The 13,084-nt window shown below is 30.5% G+C and overlaps 1 protein-coding gene across 1 annotated transcript; it reads left to right on the forward strand.

Moving 5' to 3' along the window:
* The first annotated feature begins 2,263 nt into the window (after positions 1-2,263).
* Positions 2,264-9,405, forward strand: LOC114189658 (guanine nucleotide-binding protein-like NSN1). Its single transcript, XM_085675602.1, has 9 exons — positions 2,264-2,552; positions 4,770-5,014; positions 5,346-5,451; positions 5,556-5,729; positions 5,821-5,975; positions 7,260-7,521; positions 8,391-8,576; positions 8,696-8,907; positions 9,025-9,405. The coding sequence occupies exons 1-9, from the start codon at positions 2,264-2,266 to the stop codon at positions 9,403-9,405; spliced, it is 2,010 nt and encodes a 669-aa protein (XP_085531728.1).
* The last annotated feature ends 3,679 nt before the right edge of the window (positions 9,406-13,084 follow it).

Raw genomic sequence — 13,084 nt, forward strand, 5'->3', positions numbered from 1 at the left:
ACAAATAATAATAATAAATATTGTAATTAAATATTATTAGAATTAGTATAGATCAATGTTACTTTAATTTTTGTGTTATATTTTTTAATGAACTAATTCAAATTTGGTTATAAATAAATTTATATATTTTATTACTTGAAATAAAAATATTATTGTTTATATGAATAATAAATATTAGAGTCAGATATTATTAGGATTAGGATGGATTAATGTAACTTTAATATTTTTAGTTATAGTTTTTAATGGAGTAATTTAAAATTGGTTACAAATATCTTTTTATATTTTGTTACTTGAAATAAAAAAAATATTATATTTTTAATATATTATTTTAAAATTGCTTACAAATAATCATAGATATTTTGTTAGATGGAAAAACAAAATATTATGTTTTTTAATTGCTTACTATAAATAAATTGGTTACAAATAATATTATGGTTATTATCATTGTAATATTTATGTATTAAAATGTCACATGGTTATTGGTTACTATAATCTTTGGAAGGATATATTAATTAAAAGTTTAAATATAGTTGTAAAAGTGAGGAATTGTTTTTTTTTTTTAATATTTTGGGATACAAAATTACAAAAAGTTATATATGAAAAAATGATGTTTTAAGAGGGAAAAAAACTGTTTGGTGGATTTATTTGCATTCAAAGAAGACCGTATCAAGAAGATTGTGCACTAAAAAATTTCAAAATTCATTACCGTGATTTCATAAGTTTATTTCCAAAATTCGTTACCATGATTTCATCCTGAAAAAATAAGTTTGTTTATATATAATATGAAAATGCATTGGATTGGAAAACGACCATTAATTCAATATTTGTATAATTATTGTTATATTTAATAGAAAAATTATATTAAGTGTTATAATTATGTATAATTATATATAATATCTAAATAAATAATTTGATAATATTTATATGTAGATTTATTTGCTTTAAATTATAAAATTGATTAGTAATGTGTAATTAAACATATGAAAGGTTGAGGTGGAGTTTACACTTTTCTATGTAAAATATAGACATAAGATATTTTAGGGATTCAAACAAAATAATAATAAGAATAACAATCACAATAATAATAATAATGATAATTGTTGTAATACTAGTACAAAATAATAATACTATTAATAATAACATTAATATTAATAATAAAAGTAATAATAATACTAATATTTATTAGTACTAATATTTACACTAATACCACTGATACCAATAATAATAATTCAAATAATAATAATATTATTATGGATCATGTAAAAAAGAGTAATAGTATAAAAACAATTAAATATCTAATCACAAGTATTCTTAGTAATAAATAATATTTATTTCAGAAAAATAATAATAATAATAATAAATAATTTTTAATAATAATGTTAAAAATAATACTAATGTTAATAAAAATTATCTTATATCACTATTTAATAACAAATAATAAAATCAAAATAACAGATTTTTTTGAATATCAAATTTAATATGGTTAGTTTTACCTTTTAAAATTTAAATAACAAAATATACAACAGACTCCTTCACCCTCTTCTCTATTCTCTCCACGCCTCTTCCAAAATCTGTTGGCTTCTTCTCTCCCTCTCTGTTTTGTCTTCTGACTTGTCATCTCTCTTTTCTCCTGACGGTAGAGAACACACTATGGTGAAGAAGAGCAAGAGTAAGGAAATTCTAATCCCTGTTATTGTTATATATCTATAATAGTATTGCAAAGTTTTGCAGCGGTTACAAAAAAATCTCTCTTCTTTTTGGGATAATGTAACTTGTTACAATGGGATCAATTTTTATGGAATATTATTTTTCACGTCAAGTTTCAATTACATAGAAGTGTTTTTTACGCAAGCAAGGAATTTACATATTTATTTTCTGATATATTTTTTCCTACGATCTTAAAGAGCTATCTTGTAAAAATAAGCACTATTCTAGCCATTACATTACACATAACACAGCACAAGCATAGAGAGAAGCCAAAATCAAAGCATGGGTTTACTGTGGTGGCGAAAGGGGAATAAACCCCAAACCCAAGACAATTCCCAACCAAACCTATCCTCCTCAATTCACAAATCCAATACAACAAAACCTCTCGCTGAGGGCACAGGCATAAACAGCGATGTCTTGCCTCAAACCCTTATTGTGTTTCCTTCAAACCCTCTCAGTTTCATCTGCTGGAAGAAGCCCGCCAGATCTTTGACAGCGTCCAACATATGCGAATCACGTGCGGCTCAGGCGAGGGCTGCGGCAGTTTTTTGCAGCAATGTCACGGTGGCGTGATTGGTGGTTTCGGTGTCGTCGTGGCGGCGTGCTCGGTTGCACAACTTTTCGTATGCGACAGCAAGCTGGTATGGGTTTTCCATGGCTTCCAATTAGGAGTTCCAGAGGGAAGACGAGGAGAGGCGCCGGTTATGAAGAAGGCACTAGAGAGGATGACGCCACCGACAGTGTTGGTGTTGCGGGCGTGGTGGTCGTGCGAATGAGGACGGTGGTCGGCGGAGGCGCATTGCGGTGGTTGCTGTGTTTTTGTGCCCAGGAGAGAGAAGGGAAACGTGATGAACGGTTACAACATGAGTTCGCCAGAGATGAAAAATAAACTGCCCCTCCTCACGTCTCTAAGAAAAAGGAGAAGCTACGAAAAAAAGAAGAGAGGTTTTAATGCATCAAGATAGGATTTGAAATCATGGTTGAACTGGTGGTCCCTTTATTGAATAAATTTAATTGTTTGAAAAAATGGTGGTGCGCCATGGATGTGCATTCTACGGATAATATTAAGGTGTGAAGTTGGTCCATAATGTTTTGAGATCAAAATGAACTTTCGTGAGAGCTTATATTCAATGATGAAGTTATACACGGCGGATGATATCATCAGGTATTTTTTGTTTGCCTATCATGAATATTTAAGACTGTGGGGGTGTAGGTAATTTTACTCGATTACTCGAAGGATTTGAAAAAAAAAATTGAGTGAATCTAATCCCATTTTCAAAGTAAAATAAAATAACTATTTGGGATATGGCTTTTCATCTGATGATTGATATATGCAATTTGATAGTTTCTAGAATTAAGTTTTTTAAAATTTTATTCTAAAATATAAGTTGTTCTATATGAAGCCATGTGATTTTTATTTTTATTTTTTTTTTAAAATATGATCATAAGGAAGGGTGATAGTATTAATTACTATCCCAAAAGTGTTATTTAGAAACTTCTTAGGAAGTTTAGAAATTATAAATAAGTGAATATCCCTTATGATACTAACTAAAGAAAAATAGAGGAGAATTATTTTCTCAATCTCAGTATGCCAAATAATTAGGAGCTTACTACTTGTGATGGTCTTTTCTAGACCAGGTGTTGTTTATGCAGTAAGTAGACTAAGAAGATACTTAATATTCTAAATAAGACTATTGAGACTTATGAGATGCTTACGAGATTCAATGGAATATGTCATTGAATATAGTGGATTTTCTCATTGTACTAGAAGGGTACAGTGATGCTAATTGAATATCTGATTCAGACGATACAAATCTATTAGTGCTAATAGATTCACACTTGGGTTAGTGTGATTCCTTGGAGATCAGCCAGGCAAATGATATTGCTAGATCAACAATATATATGAGTATGTTATTCTTGAAAAGGGCTGATAGTGAAGCTGAGTAGTTGACGAACTTCTTAGCTAACATTCCACTAGGAATGAAAATACATTGTGATTGCCAATCGACAGTAGCTAGTGAAACAATTTCCATTGAGTATATGAAGTCAAGATGGAATCTAGTAGATCCTCTGACAAAATCCTAGGATGAAATATGATTATAGAAACATCGAGGGGAATGAGAGTTGAGCCACTTGCAACAAACAAGTGATGGTAACCCAACCTTTGTGATTGGAGATCCCATGAATAAGGTTCATATGGGTAAGAACAAGTCGCTTGTTAGTTCTGATAGCACTAAATTAATTGATTGATTTTAATCAATTATGTCCATTCCTATAGTGTATGTGAAAGTGCTAGAGATTGCATTGTTGAGAGGTTAAACTTTGTAATTAAAATTCTTTGAGGTGTAAGAATTTTAACTTAAACAAAATTTTAATGATTTTCATATCCCTTATTTTAATGATAAAGTGTCCTTAGTTCATATAGCTTGCTATACCAACTACACTGTGTGTTAAGTTTCCCAATCTAAGATTGGTTCATATAGCTTGCTATACCAGCTCAGATGCATTACTTTCTATGTGAAACCCAAAATTTTCTTTCTTTCTTTCTATATCTTATCTTTTGTAATATGTGGGGGATTGTTATATATTTATAATAATATTGCAAAAATAATAGCGATGCAGTTGTTACAACGTGAGCAAGGCTCCTTCCTTTTTAGGATGATAGCATCGAGATCTCCTCCACATGTTGATCCCACATCCACTTTTTATGGGATATTACAGAGCATGGATTTTTAAATCCATTCAACACACAACCATGTTTTGGTCTCTCCTTTTCTTATTTTCTTCTTTTTCTCTCTTCTCTTATATCCTGGGTTATTTACTGTTTAAAGAGTACTTTTTCTTGCTAGTTTCTGTTATCCTCGGAATATATCCGAGATGTTCCTATCATATCTGGGGATTTGTGCATATATTGTGAATAAATCCTTAAGGGCAGTGTTTTTTACATGCCTCAGGAATTTACATATTGATCTATTTTTTACCAGAGTTCTTTGATATCAGTAGTACGCATTGATTTTGTTTGTTTAATTTTTTATTATTGTTGTGAATTTTGTGCGTTGCAGAGAGTAAGAGTAAGAGAGTTTCATTGAAGAAGAAGTACAAGGTGATACGGAAGGTGAAAGAGCACAACAGACAAAAAGCGAAGGAAGCGAAGAAGCTTCGGCTGAGTGGGAAAAAGAAGGTTGAGAAGGATCCTGGTATTCCCAATGATTGGCCCTTTAAGGAACATGAACTCAAAGCCCTTGAAGCTCGAAGAGCGAGGGCCATTGAGGAATTGGAGCAAAAGAAAGCTGAACGCAAGGAGAGGGTAATTGTTTTATCATTATTGAACTCCCATTTCATGTTATGTTACGAGATAAGCTAAATGAATGAATAAATAAAAAATGTCAGGTAGAAGTTTTATGTAAACCTTGTTCATGTAGAAAGTTGTTCATGGACAGGAAGAAAGATATATGATAGAAGATAATGAGGGTGCTTGACTGTTGGTATATTAAAATGTTTTTGTATTATTGTATCACTGAAGATTGATGTCCACTTCAAAATGGGGTGGGAAAGAGAGGAGTGCTACTAAGAAAAGAGCCCTTTGTGATCTCTGTTTTCCTTGCAGTTAGAAACTTACTATTCATTCCTTGTTTCAGGCTCGTAAAAGGAAATTGGGCTTGCTAGAGGAGGAAGATAACTCTAAGTTGCTAGAGGATTCTAAAAAAAATACTAATGATTTTGGTAATGCTGCAAAGACCAGAGGTGTGCATTTATTTGTACTTTCCTGACAGTTTGGTTAGTTTGACTTTAAGTGCTTACTTGCCTGTGTTCTGACCATTGTTATTTTTGGTTTTCTTATTCCATAGATAGCTCAGATAGAGCCTTTTACAAGGATCTTGTTAAGGTCATTGAAGCCTCTGATGTCTTACTGGAGGTCCTTGATGCCCGGAACCCTTTGGGGACTCGCTGTCCTGAGATGGAAAACATGGTGATGAAATTGGGTCCTGATAAACGTCTTGTTTTGGTTTTAAATAAAATTGGTAGTTTACTGATCACATTTCATTTTTGTCTCCCTTCTCCATTTTGGTATATTTATTTTTGTGCTGTCTAATCATTTGACCTATATAATAGATCTTGTGCCTGAAGAAGTTTTAGAGAAGTGGCTCAAATACCTTAGAGAAGAATTACCTACTGTGGCCTTCAAGTGTAGCACACAACAACAAAGATCAAACGTTGGAGCTGATACTCTACTCAAATTGTTGAAGAATTACTCAAGAAGTCATGAGGTAACAGATTTAATGATGATAGTTGTTTGTAAAATTGCAACTTAATTTTGGTTCGGGTATTGTGCTTCCCTTCATGGAATTTTATCTGATATATGATTGAGAAACCTTTATGTATTCACTGCTGATCCTCTTTTGGTACGTAAGGATGTGGTTGTATATGTGTTTCCCTGCATTCTAGCCTGGGATATTTTAAATGGACAATGATACTTTAACCCACTTTTTTTGACCCACTTTTAACCCATTGCTTTAATCACCATTAGATCATCTTTTTTTATTTTTTTTAGTGATGTGATGTGATGATCTAATGTGCATTGGATACACTGTCTTGACATGAAAATTATACAATAAGGGACGCCTTCACTTGAAAAACCAACTTAAATGTTGTCAAATTGGCAAACCTAAATGTTGAACCAAATATAAAATCAGAAGGTTTTGCAAATAATTCATAGTATATATACTTAGGGAGAAGTGAAGAACCTAAGTGAGTTGGTTTTCATTTTTTGTTCTTACATTTAGAGTCAATTTGAAGCAACTTTTGCAGGTGGATGTGTCGTGTGCACCGGATCAAAAAGAAAAATAAAGTGGTAGATCACGCTATTTTTTTCACATGTCAGTAGAAATTAAATTATTACTAAACCCTATGTCTATGGTACTTGCTCCTAAAATAATATCACTTCTTGTTGGGACTTGAGAATTGTTGGCATTGGTGTTCTCTATGTTGTTGATGCCTTTTTCTGAATCATAGTTTCTACTGTAAGATAAGTATCAATTCTGTTAGATAGGATTTTTTCTTACTGTTGTAGTGTTGGTTCTATTTTATCCGTTGAAAATGATTTTATTATCCAAATATATTTTATTTTTAGAATCAGAATAGAAATGTCTGTTTAGGTCTAATTTAACTCTAAAAAAAAAGTGAAGTTTGCGCCTAGTTAAAAGCTTGCACACACACAACAAACACACATATTTAGTCATCTAGGTGACACTGATCTCTGACATTTGTTTGCTTGTGCATGAATGTGCCAACTTTTGGTCAATCACAGGAAAAATTAAATATACAGTTTTTAAGTTGGAAGAATATGCTTTAGTGTGGATCTTCGTGGGTTATCATTGCTACCTTTTGGGGATTTTGCATATGACTTAATTTTTATTTTCCTTGGTGTAATTTTTTTTTTCTAGTCTTTATAATGTCTATTGCTTATCTATTAATTGTTTTGTTTTTTCTGCTTTTGTCCTTTAATTGTAAATTATTGATTTTTTTGTTGTTTTCCTTCCATGTCTTGACAGATCAAGAAGTCAATAACTGTGGGTTTGATTGGCTTGCCCAATGTGGGTAAGAGTAGTCTTATTAATAGTTTAAAAAGGTCTCATGTTGTCAATGTTGGATCTACTCCGGGGTTAACAAGGTCAATGCAAGAGGTTCAATTGGACAAAAATGTTAAGTTGCTAGATTGTCCTGGTGTTGTTATGCTGAAGTCTCAAGAAAATGATGCTTCCATTGCCTTAAAAAATTGCAAGAGGATTGAGAAGTTAGATCCTATTAGCCCAGGTATACCAAGTCATTCCTCCCTCCTCTTATTATCTGGTTATTCAGGTTGTTTATTTGCATTAATTCAGTTCGAAATGAATGGTAGAAGATTTATAGGTATTTTACATGAAAAAATAGTAAAAGAAAATGAACTTGTGAAATTGAAGAAATTCTATTCAATTCTACAAAAGTTTGAAGTATTTGCTATTTTTTGGTGCATTTGGTTTGACTAGTAGCTATATATATAAGGGTGTTTTTTGTCTTTAAACGTGTTATGTTATGTCTGTTTTTAAGCATAAGTGCTATTGGTCCATTGTACATTTTAATTTAACATCTGGTTTTTTTGTGTAAATTTCTTGTCCCCTTTTCCTCCATTTTCTCAAATAGAATGACTTTCAATTATAAATTCAATAATTTTCAGAATCGTTCCCTCTTTACAACTTCCCTTTACTTTTGTGTTAACAATGATGGTGTGAATGAGGTAAGTCCGTGGGTCGCTGGGTGTGTACATTGTATTTTACTATATGGTTGTGTGTGGTTTGATCTAACCATTCTCAGGATGTCGGTGATAATAACACCCTTTCATTAGATCTTGTCACTTATCCTAGTTATAAAATGGAGTTCTGTTAGGTTTTAAAAGTGCAACTGATAGGTGATGTAGTAGAACGTTGGATTTTTCTATGTGCGGGTTGTTGGATTATGTTTCCTGTTATCTTGTTTTAGATATAAATTAATGTTTGATTCAGTAATGAGAATTCTAATTTCCAAAACACTTAGAAGTTTGCATGATACAATTATTTTATTTATGGAAAATCCTGATTTAAGCTGTACTGACTCTTGTTAAGTAAATTGAAAGACTTATTTCTTTTCTTTTAACTTGGACAACGCAGTGAAGGAAATTCTAAAGCTCTGTCTGCCTGAGCAGCTGGTAACTCTGTACAAAATTCCCAGTTTCAATGTAGGTGATGTTGACGACTTTCTGCTGAAGGTAGCTGAAGCTAAGGGCAAGCGCACGAAGCGTGGAATATTTGACGTTGCTACTGCTGCAAGAATTGTTCTTCGTGATTGGAACGAGGGTACGCATACATGGAATTTCTTAAATTATGATCAGAGAATCGATTACTTTTCTGTGTGTTGAAGTTAAAATTGAGAAAGAACTAAACGGAAAATTTCTCTTTCTGTTTGTATGTTTCAGGTAAAATCCAGTATTATACCATGCCCCCAAATAGGGATCAAGGTGAACCTTCAGAGGCGAAGATAGTTTCTGAATTTGCAAAAGAGTTTAACGTTGATGAAGTCTATAACAATGAATCTTCATATATTGGGAGCCTTAAATCTGTTGATGACTTCAGTGCTGTTGAAATTCCTTCAAGTCACCCTCTCAATCTTACTGAAATGATGTTGGAGGTTTGTTTCTTGAAACCGTTTAGAGAAAATTCCTAAGGAATTGACTATTGTTGATATGAATCGTATGCTGGGAATTTGAGTGTTTTCAGACTTACTAATTAAAGCATTCTGTTGTAGGATGAGACAGAAGCGAAGTCAGGTGACCAAGGCGAAGGTCCCGGAAATGTGGGTGAGGTGGATGAATCCATGGAAGATGATGGTGGGAAGAACAAAGATAACAGTGCATCAAGTAGGCAAAATGAAAAATTATACACTGCGGACGGTATGCATAATACAAAAATGTGGCGCGCAGAGAAGAAGAAAAGAAAAAAGGCTAAGAAAGCTTCAATGGATGGTGATTATGATTTCAAAACTGATTACTTCCAAAAGGGAGGAGCATCAATGGGTTCTGAAAACAGCCAGAGTGAGGATTCTGATGATGAACCAGTCAACTCTGAAGTGCCTATGTCTGCTATCCAAATTGATGATTATAAACAAGCCAGCACATTCATTATTTAAACCATTATTAAATTATATTCAACTTTAAGACAACATACTTTTGCACTTTCTTGTTTATTGTTACAATACCAGTCTTCACACATTAAAGCTTCTACTTCAAATTACTCCTTTTTCAAATCTGAAATCAACTTTAAGAATTTTGTCACTAATTAGAAATTTTCGTCTCGATTGAGCTGCATCGCCCTTGTCTTTATTTTTATTGTGTGTTTGATCTTATCTTAAGTTTGCAAAAGGTTTTAGGTAATTGCTTCCAGCATCTCTTCAATTTTTTAATATGACCATTTTATTTGTATAAAAGTCACTTTGGAATTATAAATTCTGGACTAGGCTTTCCGAAAATTTTGAAATAATATTTTCGGAGCAAAGTTTCCCAGAATAAAACTTCCGATATGAAATGGGATTTGAAAAACATGAAATATTTTTTTGAAAAAAACATTTTGAAATTAATTCTTTTAGCATTTTCTCTCTTCTTCTGCAGTAGCCTTTAGGTGACTGTTGCAGCTATGGGAGTGGTGGTGAAAATGGAAGTGTGGGTATGATGGTGAAGGATATTTAAATATTTTCCTTATATTGATGAACACAGAGAGAAATCGATGGAATGCAGGAAGCAATGGCTAATGTTTTATTTTACTGTTCAAATTGCAACATTTGAAAAGATTCTGCATAATTCTGTATATTGTCTACACTCTTTTTCATTTCCTGTTCTTATACTACTACCAAATAAATTCATTCAAAAATTACAATATAAAAGTTTCTTAAAGTTTAAATCAAATTTTCCTATACTAACATTACAATCAAATATAAATTTGTAACAACAAAAATTTTAAAAACTATAAGAAAAGGAAATTATAATTTTATTACAGATAAGGAAATTTATTTCTACTGAAAACATAATATAATATTTGAAAATAATCCCCCATCTTCTAGTTACACATATCAAGGTTCATATATGTTTATATAGATGAATTTGATCCTCAAAAGAAAATGCAAATTTAGTCTTTCATTTCTCAATTGTGTATATGTATATTTAAAAGTTAATATATGTACTGAATTTGATCCTCAAAAGAAAATGTAAAATAAGTGAAAATAGTTTTATTAAAAATGTAAAATTGTGTATATTTAAAAGGTAGGGAAAGATTATATGTTTCTTACTATGCAAGTGTAATTTTTTATTGTATTTTTATAGAAGTATTTGATTGTCTAAATATATGATAAATGGAAGAGGATAGAAGAGAAAGGTAAAGAAAACCGTGATGATATTAGTATTGTGAAGACTTAAATTCGCTACTCAAGTACAAAGTCAAATTTCAATGGAAAAAACTTAAATACATATGATCATTTTACCTCATAAAATATTTATTTTGGAATTAAAAAAAATGTATGGTTCAATATAAATTTAAATGGAAAGTTTTTAATAAATAAATTAAATAATTAAAATTGTAGTCAATGTAAAAATATAATTTGATATAATTAAGAATGTCTGGAATTCTGAAGTATAGAAGCATCATTTTAAAAAATAAATTATGACAAATAAAATAAAAAACTGGGTGAGAATTTGTCAACCTGAAACGAAATAAACTACATTTTCTTTGCATTGGAAAAAGGAAATATATTGAGAAGTCCATTCTTGTTCATATAATATTACATTTCTTTATATTTACTTTACCTATAAAGCAGTCAAAATATAAATATATTTGCGGTAAAAGTCAATCATTGACATCATAGAAAATCTTTACAATCTTAGACTATTTAAATTAAATTTTTATTCTCGTATTTCTCTCTTATAGTACTTAAATTTATTTTTACAAAGTAAAATCATGGTCGTGTTTCATGGGAGAAACAGAAACCTACGGAAAACGAGGAAAGGCACATGGGGTATTTGGGACCCACTGCGATATATTAGGTGATAAAGTGACGGTATGAGAAGGACGTCGTCGTTTTGGAAGAAATCCAAATCACGCTGTTGCACCGCGAAACCTGGTGAAAATGAAATTAGTGAAAGAAAATTTCAATACTAATAATGCTCACGTTGGTGCCTTAAGATTGTGATCACATTTTATGATTGAAAATCAAAATCAAAACTAAAAAATAAAATGTATTTTTAGGGTATATTTAGACAAACTTCTATATAAAAATTTTCACGTTAGAAAAATAAATAAATAAATTTGTTTATAAATTAAAATTAGTTTATTTATAAGTTAAAATTAGTTAATTATTTACTAATTTGAAAAGATTCTCTAATATAATTTTATCTATTTAACTTGTGTACAAGTGTTAATTAGTATTGCTCTATCATGATTATAAACACAAAAACCTTAGCAAAGATAATCAAATACTCGTAAAATAACGTCTAAAGAAAGGTAAAGTATAATAAAGAAAAATTCTCCATTACATTGTTGATGGAAGGAGATAAGAATCAAAGAAGAAAGAATGAATATGGTGTATCATAAGCATGCAGTCAAATAAGAAACAGTGAAGAATATGATAATTATACGTTTGTCAAATTAATATACTAGTTAATTAAACTCACACACTATACAGAGAATTACATTGCATCGATAAATGTTCAATTTACTTAATTTAATATATTCTTTTAAACTTAATCATGAATCTTTTTAGAGAGAAAACCTCAAGGTTAAATACCAAATCTGAAACTTGAATAAGAAGAAAATCATGAATAGGAGGAAATCCCTATTGTTGGACATTCAAGACTTGAGTTGAACATCAATCTTTATTTTATATAACATTTTAAGAGAGTTATGAGAGAGATATATCAACTCTATATGCTTGTAGCGAGAATGGTCCACATAATTGTTTTGTATTGAGGTTGAATGTAATTTACTCTAATTGTTTGTACTACTACAATTTTATATATTTAATTTTTATTATTCATGTGTTAATGATTTAGTTTATACTTTAATATTTGGATTAACTGATCACCCAATTTACAATGTTCACTATTTATTATTGGGACAAACTTTAATTAAAGATTAGTTCTATTTTTATATTCTTCCAATCTCTCTCTCCAAATTTCAAGAAAGTAGTTATTTTAGTGAAAATAGTTTTTTTTTAATTGGGTATTAAATTTTATTTCATGTTACGTCCTACCTCTATAAATAGTCTTCTTAACCTATTTTAGTATTTTATTCCTTAAGATTTTTGTTGAGCTATTTTTGTTTGATCCCTTCCGAGGAATTTTTTTTAAGAGAGTAATTCATTTATTTTGAAGAATTTGAAATACTTTCATGAAAAATGATATATTTGGATGAGAAAATTAAAAGAAAATTGAAATTGATAAATTTTAAGAAGGTATTTCAAATAGCTAAAATAGTAGAATTTAAAATTCATTCAAAAAAAGAAATTAAAATTTCCTAAGTTATGGAATTGTTAATTGCTTATGACATAAAATGTCCACAAGTCTAAAAATTCAAGTTGAGCCAAGCAAAAAGGTTAAGACGAGCGGTTCAAGTCGAAGGTCGAATTGAGTCAAAAGTTGTGTTGAATTTCAAACCAGATCGATTCGAGTTGAACTCTATTGAGATTTGGTAGAGGAAATTATAAATAAAACTTTATTGATTCTGCCACAAATTTTTGGCTAGTTTTTGTAAATTCTATTTTTAAACAATAGGAATAATTTTGTTTTCTATTTTCATAGCAATTTGAGAATTCTATTTTAATT

This window comes from Vigna unguiculata, chromosome 7 (genome assembly GCF_037176805.1).
Source record: "Vigna unguiculata cultivar grain cowpea cultivar isolate G323 ecotype 2 chromosome 7, ASM3717680v1, whole genome shotgun sequence".
Classification (NCBI taxonomy): Eukaryota; Viridiplantae; Streptophyta; class Magnoliopsida; order Fabales; family Fabaceae; genus Vigna; species Vigna unguiculata.